The 14,507-nt window shown below is 36.4% G+C and overlaps 1 protein-coding gene across 1 annotated transcript in view; it reads left to right on the forward strand.

Moving 5' to 3' along the window:
• The first annotated feature begins 21 nt into the window (after positions 1-21).
• The window catches only part of MYO6 (myosin VI), a 39,479-nt gene continuing 24,993 nt past the window's right edge, over positions 22-14,507 (forward strand). Inside the window, exons 1-9 of the mRNA XM_009867504.1 lie at positions 22-71; positions 418-575; positions 1,534-1,625; positions 2,094-2,166; positions 4,491-4,618; positions 5,650-5,745; positions 7,749-7,922; positions 11,522-11,560; positions 13,189-13,282. Of these exons, the coding sequence (XP_009865806.1) occupies positions 22-71; positions 418-575; positions 1,534-1,625; positions 2,094-2,166; positions 4,491-4,618; positions 5,650-5,745; positions 7,749-7,922; positions 11,522-11,560; positions 13,189-13,282 (904 nt within the window). The remainder of the gene's footprint in view (positions 72-417; positions 576-1,533; positions 1,626-2,093; positions 2,167-4,490; positions 4,619-5,649; positions 5,746-7,748; positions 7,923-11,521; positions 11,561-13,188; positions 13,283-14,507) is intronic.

Below are 14,507 nucleotides of genomic sequence, written 5' to 3' on the forward strand. Positions count from 1 at the left end.
CAGTCTCTCTTCATAGGAGAGATGTGCAAGTTCCTCAGTCATCCTCGTAGCTCTTCACTGGACTCTTTCCGGTACGTCCCTGTCTCTCCTGAATTGGGGAGCCCAAAACTGGACACAGTATTCCAGGTGTGGTCTCACTGGGGCAGGGTAGAGGGGAAGGAGAGCTCACTAGACCTGCTGGACACACTTTTCCTAATGCATCCCAGGATCCCCTTGGCCCTCTTGGCCACAAGGGCACATTGCTGTCCCATGGACAACTCACTGTCCACTAGGGCTCCAAGGTCTTTCTCCACAGGGCTGCTTTCCAGCAGGATGCCCCCTAATCTGTACTGGTGCTTCATGTTATTTCAGATTAAGGAATCAGAATAAGGTTTGAATCAGAATAAGATTTTGACTTTTTTTTTTTTTTTTTTTTAGAGTACCCTTGAAAGTGGAACAAGCAAACAATGCTCGTGATGCCTTGGCTAAAACGGTGTATAGTCATCTGTTTGACCATGTAGTCAACAGGGTAAACCAATGTTTTCCATTTGAGACTTCTTCTTTCTTCATTGGAGTTCTAGATATAGCTGGCTTTGGTAAGTATACTTAAAAAATAATTAATTTTCTAGTTGTTTATTATTGTCACCAAAGATTCAGTAATAATAAATTCTGTAATAGACAGTGGAAAGGTATTCTTTTTGGTGATGCTAAGTGGGATGGGCTACAAGGGTTTAAGATATCAAGAGAGTAGGTAAAACCTCATTTTACCAAGATACAAGAATGCAGAGGAGGTCTAGACCTTCTCCCAGTGACCTAATAACAGTTAATGTGAAGCTGAACATATTTGTAATGGTTTCAGATTCCTGTAGTCTCTACGTAGACACACCTTTTGAAGGACTAAAAATTCAGAATGAAATCTTACTGTGGCCACGCAGAAAAATTGGGAAAGGCATTTCACATGTGTGCTGAGAAGCTCAGTGCATACTGACAGACAGGGAAACAAGTCTCTGATTTAAGATGTGGTTTCCTGGAGGATGGAAATTCTGTTACAAAGCTGGGCTTGGGGCTCCTGGTTGCTCCCAGCACGTGGTGGGCATCGATATTTCCTGTTCAGCTTTTATCCTGTGTGGCTCACTGAGATTCGGGGTAGGATGTGTTTTCTGGTGTGCTCTAGCTCTGCTAAGGTGGCCCAAGAACAGTGAAAAAGGGACCCTTTGATTTTCAGGTCTTTAGAGCTGTGATATACTGTGCAGCCTTCCATAGCACGGGTCCATGAGAAGGTGTTGATACTGTTTCACTGTACGGTAACATCTTACTTTGGTTTGCTGCTAGACAAAACAGTCTGTTACTTGCCTTAGAAGTATGATCTGCCTGAGTGTTTTTACACCTGTCTTAAAAGCAACTTGAAAATCTGTAAAAGCTTTTATTTTACTGAAAGAAAGAGATATGGATCTGAACACATCTTTAAATATTAGCACTGTGAAGCTTCTCTTACTTAGTATCTCAATTTTCAGAACACTGATTTATCATAGAAGTTTAACTTCTCTTTTTCAGAATACTTTGAACACAACAGTTTTGAACAGTTCTGTATTAACTACTGTAATGAAAAATTGCAGCAGTTTTTTAATGAAAGGATTCTGAAAGAGGTATGTTACATTTAATGTTATATTTGAAGATTTATTTATTTTTTTGGTAAAAAGTAGCACTGCTTTCCATAAGATTGTACATTATGCTTAGATTTAAAAATACTGAGTTTACAAACTGTTTTTCTACTGTGTGACATCTAGCTGTGCCAGAAAATAGTATGGCTTTTTGAAAACCAACAGTCTTTTTTTGTTTTTTGTCTTCTTTTTTACCATTCATTAAAATGAAGCATTCAGATGTTGGTCAATAGTTCATACTTAATGGTCCTGTCCAATTCCACATGCTTATCATTAGGGAAGTCAAGTTGGAATGTGTTAAGCTGGGGAAGGAAATTCTAAAATGTGTGTGATTCATGCTGTATTTAAGAATGTCTTCGTGTTTATTTAAAAAACATTTTTGGTGCATAAAAAAAATTATAGTGAGTGGTATTTTTAATTCTCAGTTAGTCATTTTGTAAAATCTATTTTTAGGAACAAGAACTTTACCAAAAAGAAGGCCTGGGGGTTAATGAAGTTCGCTATGTAGATAATCAGGACTGTATAGGTATGTACTTCTTGAAATGTCAGACTATTCATTAGTGTCAGGGAGTAAAAAAGCTTCAAGCAGAACAGGCAAAATATGCGTAGCACTAGTGATTTTATGCTTTTAATGACTGTTGAAACCTTGTGAATTCTTCCAGCTTTCTAAAATATTCCCGTGTGGGCTGGTGATAGAGCTGTGTTGTCCTACAGCGTGTGGTAACTGCAGCTGGGACTTGTGTATTTTGTGTGCATTTTCATAGAAAACTAATCAGAACACCTCAGTAGGCTAAATGAAGCATAGAAGAGTGTGAGGCTGTCTGAGCAAAAATATTCCATGAATTAAAAAAAATTGCATCCCATTCCCCCCACTTTTTTTGAGCCAGTGAGCAAAGATACAAAATGAGCTATAGGTGGCAGACTGTAGATGTTACTGCTGGTTTTAGGTTTCCACAGACCAAGGTACTGGAGGCTGAAGATGTTGTTGGTTGGGGTTTTTTTTCCAGCGTTCCACTAGTGTTCTCCTAATTGATGAATTGTGAGCAAAAGTTCATCTTGCTTTTGCATTTGCACTGATTCGCTTATGGTAACTACTCAGTCTTGGCTGAGGAGTGGATTCAGAGTGACAGAACCAACTTCTATTGCAAAATGTTTGCTTTTTCTGGGTTCTGTAGCTTTCATTTTGTCAGATAGGACTGTACAGTCACTAAGTCTGACTTAACCAAAGACAACTCTTTTCAAGCAAACCTCTGGCCATCTTGTGAAAAAGCATCAGGAATGTATTTGGAGGAGGGAACAAAAGCACAGCAACAGGAAATAAGTAACTTCAGTGAACACAAATTGTATTTCTTCTAGTGGTTTAATAATGTGTTTATGAGCCTGAGCCTCTTCCCAACAATGTTGTTGTAATTGAGAGACTGTCATATTTCTGTAAAAGGGGTCACTCCCCTTCAGTGCATGTTCCTCTTTTTCCTTTTTTTTGAAATGGAACAAAAGGGGTTCCCTGGAGGCTGTTGGAAGAAGAGATCTGTGTCAGATAGTAGAAATTTTTGCAGAGTTGTTGCCTTTTTCCTGCCATAGAAGAGGTTTGGACAGCTTACCCCTTTTACTATTCCAACCAACATGTGACACCTCACCACAGATTTGACACATTTCTTCATTGTGTGAGTTACCCTTATACAAGTTAATAAAATATAGCTTAGTTAAAACCACAGCACGTATTCCTTTTTCCTGTTCTTGCATAGTTAAAAGGATTTTCTGCTGCCTTTTGAAGTGAGCGAGAAAAATAATGTTGGTTTCGGTTGAAATATGATTTTGCTTCAGGTGTTGAACCAGGCTGGTGACAGCAGTGAACATGTAGAAATATTATCTGTCACAAAAGAGGCAGCTATTATGTTGACATGGACAATGTTTTAACATATGGAAGAATCTCAGAAGCAGTCATTAGTATGTTAGAATGCTTTGATGGAACGGTAGTCCTCTCTCTAGCTAAATTAGCTGATCTATATTTTATAAGCATAAATTCTTCGTGTTGGAGCTGTCTTTGTGCTTTATGTGTAGCTTCATCCTGTTTACAGGCTGTGGTGAGAGTTCATAGGCATGGCTGCAGTTCGAGCATTAGTCATTTCTTCCTTCCCACCAAAAAACAGTAGGTAGTAAAAATTCCTCTTACAAGAACAGTTCCATAGGTAATACAAAAAAAGTTTTAAAAGCTGCAAGATTGTTGTGGCTGACAGTTTCAAGAGCATGAATTTCTCTGTCAGATTTCAACAGATTTTGTATTTGTATGTGAAAGGTCAAGGCAATATACTTGTAAAAAGTTGTGGAACTGCCGCTGTATAGCTTGTCTGAAGTGCCTTTCTTAAATAAATTTCATTTTTCTCCCTGGATCCTGTGGTGAATGGAAGTATGTTCTTTTTCATGCTTTTAGTTTTGACATGTGGTGAAATGTGGATGAAAAGCTTAAACCTCCCCCCTCAACCAACAATACAAGCAGTTATCCCATAAAGACCTATATGGTCATACCACAGGAACATTTAGGCACCTTTTGGGAATTAGATGACAAAATTAAACTTGAGAGCCAGAGTATAAATCAAGCAATATGTGCCTCGTCTTTTTCCCCATTTTCCTTGTGTTAGAATTAGAACATGACATATATAACATACCAATTAAATCAACAGTTCAGATATGTATAATTAATCTGCAGTGACTTCTTGTATTTCGTGTTAACAGCTTTCCCTAGATATTTTTCTACAGAACTGGATCAGTAACATTTTAAACTTTTAATGTTCGGTTCTGATACAAGTTTATATATTCATTTTTTGTAAATGTGTTTTGTTCTGTTAACAGATTTGATTGAAGCAAAATTAATAGGTGTACTGGATATTTTGGATGAAGAAAATCGTCTTCCCCAACCAAGCGACCAGCATTTTACTTCAGTAGTGCACCAAAAACACAAGGACCATTTCAGGCTCTCTGTAGGTTTATTTTTGCTGTCTGTCTTGTTTTAATAAAACAGTTTTTGGAACAGTTGATAGTAACGTTTCAGTTTAATGAAAAACTTTCCTAAGAAATCTCATACCAGACCAGTCTGCACAATCCATATTTTGTTAAGGACAGGTTTGGTTATTATGTTTGCTGAAAAGTTCACTGGAGGCTTAAGTCATCCAGCAGTTCTAATATCAAAGCCATATTCTTCACTTACATTTGAACTCTGTTAGCATGTTATGAAAAAGTAGTAAAAACACGTTTTAATTTAGATTATTTCGTATCAGATGTGATATCTTGTTTTTCCTTTTGAAAATTGCTTGCTTTGGAGAACATTTGACTCGCATGGAGTGTCTAGCTAGCACTTCAGAGATCCAGATAGGAAATGCACAAAGAAAACCCGATTGTTGTTAATTCTTTAACATACAACACTCTGTAGAAGATTAATGCAAAATATTGTAATTTAAGTACATGATTTCTGTTGTAGTGCAAAAAAAAAATTAGTTCAGTGCTGAAAAAATGCAAGCAAAACAAGCCAAATAAAATTGGCCTCCATTTACGTTTCATTAAGTTTCGATTTAGTCTTGCTTAACTGGATGAAACAGTTGTAACGTTCTTGTCGGTGTGTGTATGATCAAGTAGGTGATAGCCTTTTAAAATATACCATCTAAAACGTATTTTAAGTTTCTGTCTACTCCTATTCATATGCTAAGGTCATTTATCAGCTGTGGAATGAATGGTAGAGAAATTGTTGATTAAAGGGAAAAAGAAAATCGACTAGCTGATGTTAAGAATCCTGATGATTTTATTTTGAATATAAGGGCATGAATGAGAAGGAAAATAAATTTTTGGAATATCTTGTTTGAAATGGAAGTGCTAGTGGTTATCACAATTGCGCAGCAGGAAATTTTTGTTTTTTAACACCTAGTGTTCCTGACAGCATCATGGTAATATTATAAGAATAACCGTTTTCTCACTCTCTAGTGAAATTCTTCTTTATAATTCAACTTTTTAATTCCAGATTCCTAGAAAGTCTAAATTGGCTGTTCACAGAAATATCAGAGATGATGAAGGCTTTATCATCCGACATTTTGCAGGAGCAGTATGCTATGAGACGGTAATTTTACTTGTGCAAAGCTATCTGTGTTACGCTTTGTAGTACTTTGTGTTTTCCAGTATATATCGGTTAAATGACAAAAATTTCCCTTCATCAGAAGAGAAATCAAAAGTTGATATTTCTTAGCTTTAAAACTAATTTTGTATGTGACAAAACTGACAATTACTTTGAACTCCTCAGATTACAGACTGTTTTGGTGACATACATTTTATATAAGAATTTGTTGTAAATCTGTAGGTAATGATGTCAATATTAACTATTATTGATTCATGATCTACTGCAAATCTTATATCAACAGACATCTTAGGGAGAGGAATACACTATGTGATAAAAAAAGTATTTTTAGAGTAGCTTTTCAGAAGCATATTTATCCTTATGTGCAATCACTGTTTATGTTATATTAAAAATCACATTTCATACTTTTTGTTTTCAATATCTACTGGCCATGGAATCATTCATGTAAGAATATGAAATACCTAAAATTGCTACCCTCAAGATACATTCCATATTGTTATACTTTATTGACTATTCATCATACAAAAACAATGAAGCCAATATCTAAACCCTTTTTTTTTTTTTTTAAAAAGGAAGAGTTTAGGATAAACAGGAGATCCATAATGCTTCATTGTTCTGGTCTGTAACTCCATTGTGTAAGAGGGAAGCTGCTTCCAAAGGTGGTGTTTTGTCACCTGAAAATGTGTACTTTAAGGGCTTATTTACTTCAAAAGACTCAAAGAATGATAATTGCTGTGCTGTTCTGAAGAAGGTCGTTTTACAAATAAGAAAATTGAAGTCTGTGTGTTACCTACCTGATTTTTCAGACGTCACTCTGTGAGGCAATACAAAATAATAAATAAAATCAGAGCTCATTTGTTCCAAGTGCTCTCTGTTTAACTGTGTACCTTGTCACAATATGCCAGAAATGCCTTAGAGCGTCTTTGTGAACAGAGGAGGCAGCTATGAACACAGAAGCTCTGCTCTCAGAGCTGTTTAGATACAAGGTAGCTTTGGTCCAGAAGCTGTGCTGATACACCTGACTTAATTTCTCTCCTCCCTCAGAGGGGCCTACTTACCTTGGGCCTTAAAACTTTTGGACTACAACTGCCTTGTGCCTCACCTGTTACTTGTTTTTCTGTCTCATTGCACTTGTGGCAGTTCTCACAGTGTCATTCGTGGTGAGGACATTCGTCTGGCTGCTTTCGTATTCCAGTCTTGTGTTTTTGTAGTCCAGTAGAATTTTTGAAGCCTGTCTTCGTCCTTTCATGCTGGTCACCATTAAATCCTTTTATGGGATATCTGGCAAGGTCATATTTTGTTCAGATTAGTCTTAGCCTCTTTCTATTCATGAATATCAAAGTCACTCTTAAAGGTGCACCAAAAGCTATTTAGAATTTTGTGTGAAATTGAATACTAGTGTCTTCATCTCTGAATTTCAGTATATTGTATTTTTCTCAACTTCCAAAATTTAGTGAGCCAATTTAAATAAACCAGAGAGGTAAGGTTCATAGGAAAGGACAGCATCTTTTATTAAATCAGCTGGTTGAAATAACCATTTGTCGTTTCGTTTTCTCAGCTGTGTAGATGCAGCAGTTAAAGTGTGCATGTTAATTCCCATTTCACAACAGATCTTTAGTGATGTTACAAGCAGTGAAGAATTTAGCTTCACAGAACTCTCAAGTGATGATGTACTGAGTGCTGGAAATGGAAACAAGGAGAAGAATCATTGACGAAAATACAGCTGATATCGTAGAAAACACTAAACCTTACCTTGAGTTTCATGACTGTAACAACATCCTTCTAATTTAAGAATACCTTTTCTCTCTGTCATTTGTGTTTTGTGTGAACAGTTAAGAAATTGTTTGAAATAATGTATGAATGTTTAACCCCCCCATATTCCTGAAAAAAAGTATGTAGCTGTGGGGTTTTTTTTAAATTTTATTTAAGACTTAAGTAACTGGGCTGGTGAAACAAATGTGCTATTATTTCTTGGATTGTCTTTTCAGATGCAATTTGTGGAAAAAAACAATGATGCTTTGCACATGTCTCTTGAATCTCTTATATGTGAATCCAAGGACAAATTTGTTCGACAGCTGTTTGAATCTAACACCACCAACAACAAGGATCCCAAACAAAAAGCTGGGAAACTTAGTTTCATCAGCGTGGGAAACAAATTCAAGGTAACATAATAGGGCAAAGAATCTTTCCTTCTTTCAATATGTGCCACTTTTAAGTTACCTGAAGTAAGTAGAATCAAAGTTGGGAGAATTAGTGGTAAATTGAGATTCAGACAAAGAAAATTTCAGTAAATAGAGTTTTTTTCTATTGAATTGTAAGGAACCGGTATATTCAAGGTATGAGGTATCAGTTTCTGTCAGAATGTATTTTATAATAGTCCTTCCAGAGATTATACAGTAATTTTAAAGTCACAATTTTGCAAAGTATTATAGAAGTTTGTATTCAAAAGGTCTAAAATATTGAGATCTAAATTTAGATTCTGTGAACTTTAAGGGGTTCTAAAAGTGATGAAAGACGTCCTTCAATCCTGTCTGAATTGTGCATTCTAGAAGATGTATCAGTTGGCTTTCTCATGGTTTGCCATTCTCAAAATTCAGTACTTAACCACTGTTTTTCCTCTTCTAAAATATGTAGTCTTTCACAGAAAGATGTTCTTTATGCTGAATATTTGCTTTCTCAATACCTGAATCTGATACTTCTCCTCGTTTTCTCCTTTCTTCTGCTTGTTGTAAAGCTGACCTTCAAACCTTGTCTCCTCCAAATGTTTTCTGCATCCTTTTCTCATTCAGCAGTTATTTTTTAGCTGGACTATTCCAGCTCAGGATGGCTAGAAAGAAAACTGTAGGGGAATTAAGAGATGAAAAGCAGGCACAACCGTGAGCTGCAGGTAAATTTTTCAATCCTGTGGATTTACTGTTGGTAGAGCTGCTGCAGTTCCGGCAAGAGCTCTTCTCAACGCATCTGGGCCAGATCCAATGAAGGATTTGTATGCCTTCAAAGTCAAGTGCTGCAACATTTTTGGGTATGCTACCTTACCTGGGGCACCTAAAACCCCACATCGTATTCCTGGCTGGACTCATTACACAGTTCCTCAGGAAAGCAGGTATCTTAATCCAAAAAACCTTCTAGTAGACTGGGACACTACTAATGGCTGAAGAGTGTTTCTGCATTTCTGCTCCATGTCAAGTTTAAGTGCTGGACCAGGACTGTAAGAAGAATTCTGTCTTGCATAATCATATCTCGTGGCTGTTCTCTAAAACACAGAGACTGAGGAACAGGACAGATATGGTAGCAGCACTTGCTTCTTGTATAGCAAAAGGATTCTACTTCAGGTCTGTGCTCGATTCAGTGTTTCGTATCTACTGTATTTCCTGCGCAGCCAAGTTAATGATCAGTCTGACAAAGGGGATTCTCCTTATATCCTTCTGGAGGTGGCTTGAAATAAAACTTTGGGGCAAAGAAGAGTAAGAGACAGTGTGACTTGCAGGGCAGTGGTTTGGATATTTAACTGGATTACTGAGCAGCGTGCTCTCCTGAGTTTTGCTCTCATAATTACTTCCTCCTCCTTTTTCTTATATGGTGGTTGTAGAATTAAACTTTGGCAATTGTTTTAATATAAAATGCATGATCAGAAGGCAGGCTGAGAAATGGAATTACAGACAAATAAGCCATCTCCTGAGCCAACCCTGTGACAATGAGTCTGTTGCAAACCAAGCTAGGATCTGTTGTTTTTTAACACTACATTTGCAAAACAAAACCAACTGAGGGATCTTTGAGATAGTTTCCCCTTCGTTCCATCTGGGTTTTCAATACCTCTTTGATTTAGCACCGCACATCCAGTAGATATGGAGTGATACCGCTGTCCAGGGAAGGCTGAAGTAAAAAACAGGAGGCATTTTTTAAGTTAAGCAGCAATTGAGTGGGGAACTTTTTGGATTGCCTTTTGGACTTTTGGTGTTCACCTCTAAACCTAGAACATGCCTAAAGTCCTCTTTGGATCTGGCCCATTAATCTGTAATTCTTTCAGTGTTTTCAAATTTCATGGCATTTTGAATGTATGTGTTACTTCCAGTAATTCATTTAGTGTTATCTTCCCAGACACAACATGTGCTGCTGATGAACACTAATAGCCTTGAAAATTTCATGTCAGATGACATAAAAAAAAGTTCTATTATCTTAGAAGAAATTTCGTCTCTTTAAGAAATCTTACGAGCGTCAGTATGTCAGTCAGTTTCAAATTCTTCTAATTACATCAATTATTAGATGCTGTTGCAGGGACTTCTTTTTATGAAATCCTTTACACATCCCTTCCTTATAACTAATTAAGATTAATTCTCACAAATCAGTTGAGGAAATAATGATGATTTAGTTCATCAGATGTACTCGAGAGTCTTGGAGGTAATTTTAACTTACTATGGTAATAATGGATTAAATTGTAATAATTCAAAGAGCAGTAGTTTTAGCAATATGTTTTATTCATATGATCATTTTGTTAGTGAAATTTACCCGAGAATGTTTATTTCTTGTCAAATCACAGAGTATAAGGAAGGGGAGTTTTTCCTCTAGCTGAAGTGTATTTTGTTGGTGGCATTTAGGCTGTCCCTCCAAAATTAAGCATGTCTGACTCAAGAAACCATAAAGATTCTATTCAAGTAGAGATGTAAAGAGTATGTTCAATTGAGATCTGAGCAGGAGGTTATTAGTGTTTGTCATGCCTCTTCTGGCTCTCCTCTTTTTATAACCATATCTACGATAAGTTTAAAAAAAAACCAACATAGACCAGTTTTATCCACTAGAAAAATAACTGGCAGCTCTAGGCGATACATATTGCCCATAAAAATCTGGTTTCTTGGATTCAAGGTGATTGAAGGATCTGGTTAAAAAAAACCCTGATAAATTAGTCAAAAGTCAAATCTTTTCAATTTGGTTCCAATACAGAAAATTAAGAATATGTTAGGACATAGAGAATTTTGTCTTAAAGCCTTCTAGTAAACTAGAAAGGCTGGTGCAGCAGTGATCTGTACATCTGTAAAGTAAAAGTGTAGCTATTTTCCTGATGTGATTCTGGAATATTTTAAGTCTCTGCCAGTTTCATTTAATAGCAACTGTAATTCATTTTTACCTGATAGCCTTAAGTCTCTGGTGATCCTGGAGACTTGCCTCCACACAATCATAGGGCTGTGGTCTTTCCTCATCACAGTATGTTTAAATCCAGCCTCAGTAAATAATGATTTTAAAATTATAGTCTATTGTCATCAGCAGAGAATTAAAATTTTGAAAGTTTAAAATTAAAGTAAATTATGGAGGTTCATTCACTAAATGTTGACGTAACCTCAAAAAAGACAAGAAAACCCTGAGGATATTTGTTCTACCTAGTAAGTATTTAACATAGAAATATAAGCTTGTTATAGATTAAGTTTGGACTTTCACAAATTTTCAGTGTATTTTTTCTTTAAAGTATTGCTGACAGTCTCATTTTCTTTATAATTTTATTACATAGCCTTTATTTCCTTTATTTTCCCAAATGAGCTTGCACTTTTTTTTTGTAACTGTTGTAGTAACTAGTGCGTACAGTGTTCTTGCACAATTAAACACAAGCAATTTCCTCGGGACCATTCATGCGCATTTGCATGGTTTTGTCTGTAAAAATTTGTTACCGTTGTACTAACAATGAGCATGCACACAGTAATGCTGGACCACTATTCTGTCGGTTCTGTAGCTGTCATGGTAAGACTCTTGAAATATCTGTTTTCTTTTACAGACTCAGTTAAATTTGCTCCTTGAGAAGCTTCACAGTACTGTAAGTATATATATAAATGCTGGTTCATAATTTTTGAATTTAAGTCGTAACCGTATCTCAACAATATGACTTAGAAGAAATCTGACAAGCTTTAGAATTTGCAGTTGTGTGGCACTTTCGAAGCATCTTGCTGTGCAGGTGATGATTATTGAGTTACTTTAAAAATACCCACCACATTTTAAAAAGTTGGTTTAGAATGAAAATTACACCATTTAAGTAAACAAAACAAAGTTTATCTGGATTGAAATTTCCTTTTTTGTCAATTCCTTCCATTCCCTGGTTATCGTTGATTAATTTGCAGAAGATTTAGAGATGTTATTTGGAATTAAGGATAATTTATTACTAATTATGTTTTTCAGATCCAATAAATTGTTCAAAATAGATTTTTTCATTTCACTTTTGTGTTAGGCTGTAAATGGTCAAAGAACCTTAGTGCCCTAATGAGTATTTGCTAATTTAGCATCATCTAGATTTTGTTTGTTTATTTGATTTGGGCTTTTGTTTGAGTTTTTTTGTTGTTTTGGTTGGATATTTTTTTTTGTTTGGTTGTTGGGTTTTGTTGTGTTTTTTTTGAACTTGGAGTCGTAGGAATGTATTCTTGTTTCTTTTGACTGCATGTTCTAACCAATTCTAGATGCAAGGTGGTGCTCTGTCAAAAAAAACAGAAAGGGGGAAAACCGTGGGAAACAAATGGGACAGGTGCTAGGATGTAGCTCATACTATAATTTTCCTGTAGTCATGAAGCTGGTCTGAAAGAAAGGTGAGCTGGAACTGAGACAGTCCAGTGAAAAAATATGTGGCCGGGCTTGCTGTGCTCTGATCTGAGCTCTGGGCTGAGCTAACCCATGAGCGAGGAGGTTGTTGTTAATGTAGAGCTCCCTCGGTTGGCACGCTCTCACTCTCAGCTGAGAGACTGGAAAAAGAGAGAAGAAACTGCAAACCGGGAGTAATACTGTGTTTTCTCAGTCCTAATTTTTGGTTTGTTATATAAGGTAGGTTATCATTAGCAGCCACCCGTTACAGGACAGTCAGAATAATTGGATAAGGTTTTGCAAAAATCTAATCCTTAATGAATGTGAAATGATCAGAGACAGCAGTCGCCAAAATTGTAGAGATGGCGCACGTGGAGATAAGAGAGGGGCAGACTGGAACAGCGTGGGGGCAGGGAGAGTGAAGCCATGAGCCAAAAGAAACTATTAAAAGTAAAAGAAGACAGGAAGGTGAAGTTCATCTGGCGTGATTCCCGTGTCAGGAGGCTGGTACAGTGTTCACTGATGTGAACTTTGGAGGACTGAGGCATCTACGTGATGTGACTGTAGGAGATAACGAGGGTAGTAGAAACTAGACTGCTAGATCGTAATTAGATTGTACTAACCTTCAGAAGAACAGTTGAATAAAAACTCAAAAGTTGAGGATCCAATTAAGTGTTAGTTAGGTCAGTTACATCAAGGCCAAGGCTAGAGGGCGAAACTGATAGATGAGAGAAAAAGAACATCAGTATTTCTCTTTTAGTATACTATTATTTTGTATCTTTGTTTTTCCTCCACTCAAAATTCTTACATTATTAAGCATTATTTTAGGAAGTTTAAAAATGTATAGATTCCGCTAACTTCTTGTTTTGGTAATAGGGGTCTAGCTTTATTCGCTGTATCAAACCTAATTTAAAGATGACAAATCACCATTTTGAAGGAGGACAGATCCTCTCTCAGCTTCAGTGTTCAGGTAAAGTATGCCTCTTGATATTTTCCCCTCTGTTTATTATTTTTGGCATTACAGATTCACCTAAGTTTGAAATATGTGAGACAGAAGCAATACTTCCTGCTTGAACTGTTGCTTTCTAGAAGCCAGCTTATTTTTATGCCTTTTGAACAGTTACTTAGATTCTTAGTACCTTACCTCTCACTTTAGTCGATAGAACCCTAGAAATAATTTATCTGAACGGCCATGAGATCTCTTCTTAGCAAGAAGAGTTGATGTAATTTCCATCTACTGTTTTTCCATTGATGATAAATGAGAGTTTGGATGCCAGGTGCATATGTAAGAAGCCACATGGCCATATAGTGGCACATAAATTTAGATTTCCTGACCTGCAGTTGAATCCAATCTCTTTGTGTCGCCCACAGTGTTAATAGGGCAGCAGTTCAATCCAGAACAATAGAATTCCTTTAAATTACTGTGGCAGTTGAAGTGTTAGAAAATCCTGTGTGTGTTTAGAGGCAGTCAGTGTTACAACTGAAACATGCCTGGTTTCTTTGATTTTGTAGATACTGTAATAGAGTTGAATCGTATTGATGTGCTTTTTCAAAATTTCTTTATACCACTGTTAATTTGCTTTGGAGCTGAACTTCCAACAAGGGCACTTCAGCATAGTCTTTCCTTTGTTCTATTACTTTGTATACTACTACAGATTGCAATGCTGAATTTTCATTATTCTTGAAATGCTAGGCGCTTTCCATTTTTACAGCTTTATTTTAAAGCGTGAATAATAGTTTTGCTCATGCCCCACTGAACAGTGGAAGGAACTGCTTGCTTGAGAGAGTGCTGTTATTGTCATTCATTGTAGGGAGCTTGTTTATCAAAATACTTTCTTTTTTCTTTCCCCCTTTTCTGTATTTTTGTACTTTCAGTAGCTCATGCTCAATTTTTTTTCTCCTTTTGAAGTCAAGATACTTCCAGATTCTGCAGCTGTTAAACCCACATGTTTAACATCTCGTATTATCGTAAAGCTTAACGACTTTTCAGCAGTTGGAATTTCATTATAATCATTAATAGTATGTTTTTTCAGGTTAACAGCATTTGGCATGACAGAGAGGAAAAAATAACAAATTATCTGCCACCCCCAATTGCAGTGTTTTACAGTAGTCTTACAAGCTCTTTTTTCCATATATGCTTACTTCAGCAACAGTAAATGAAGCTGAAATCTGGGAAAACAGAGTTATAACATGCA

This window comes from Apaloderma vittatum, unplaced genomic scaffold (genome assembly GCF_000703405.1).
Source record: "Apaloderma vittatum isolate BGI_N311 unplaced genomic scaffold, ASM70340v1 scaffold12564, whole genome shotgun sequence".
Lineage (NCBI taxonomy): Eukaryota > Metazoa > Chordata > Aves > Trogoniformes > Trogonidae > Apaloderma > Apaloderma vittatum.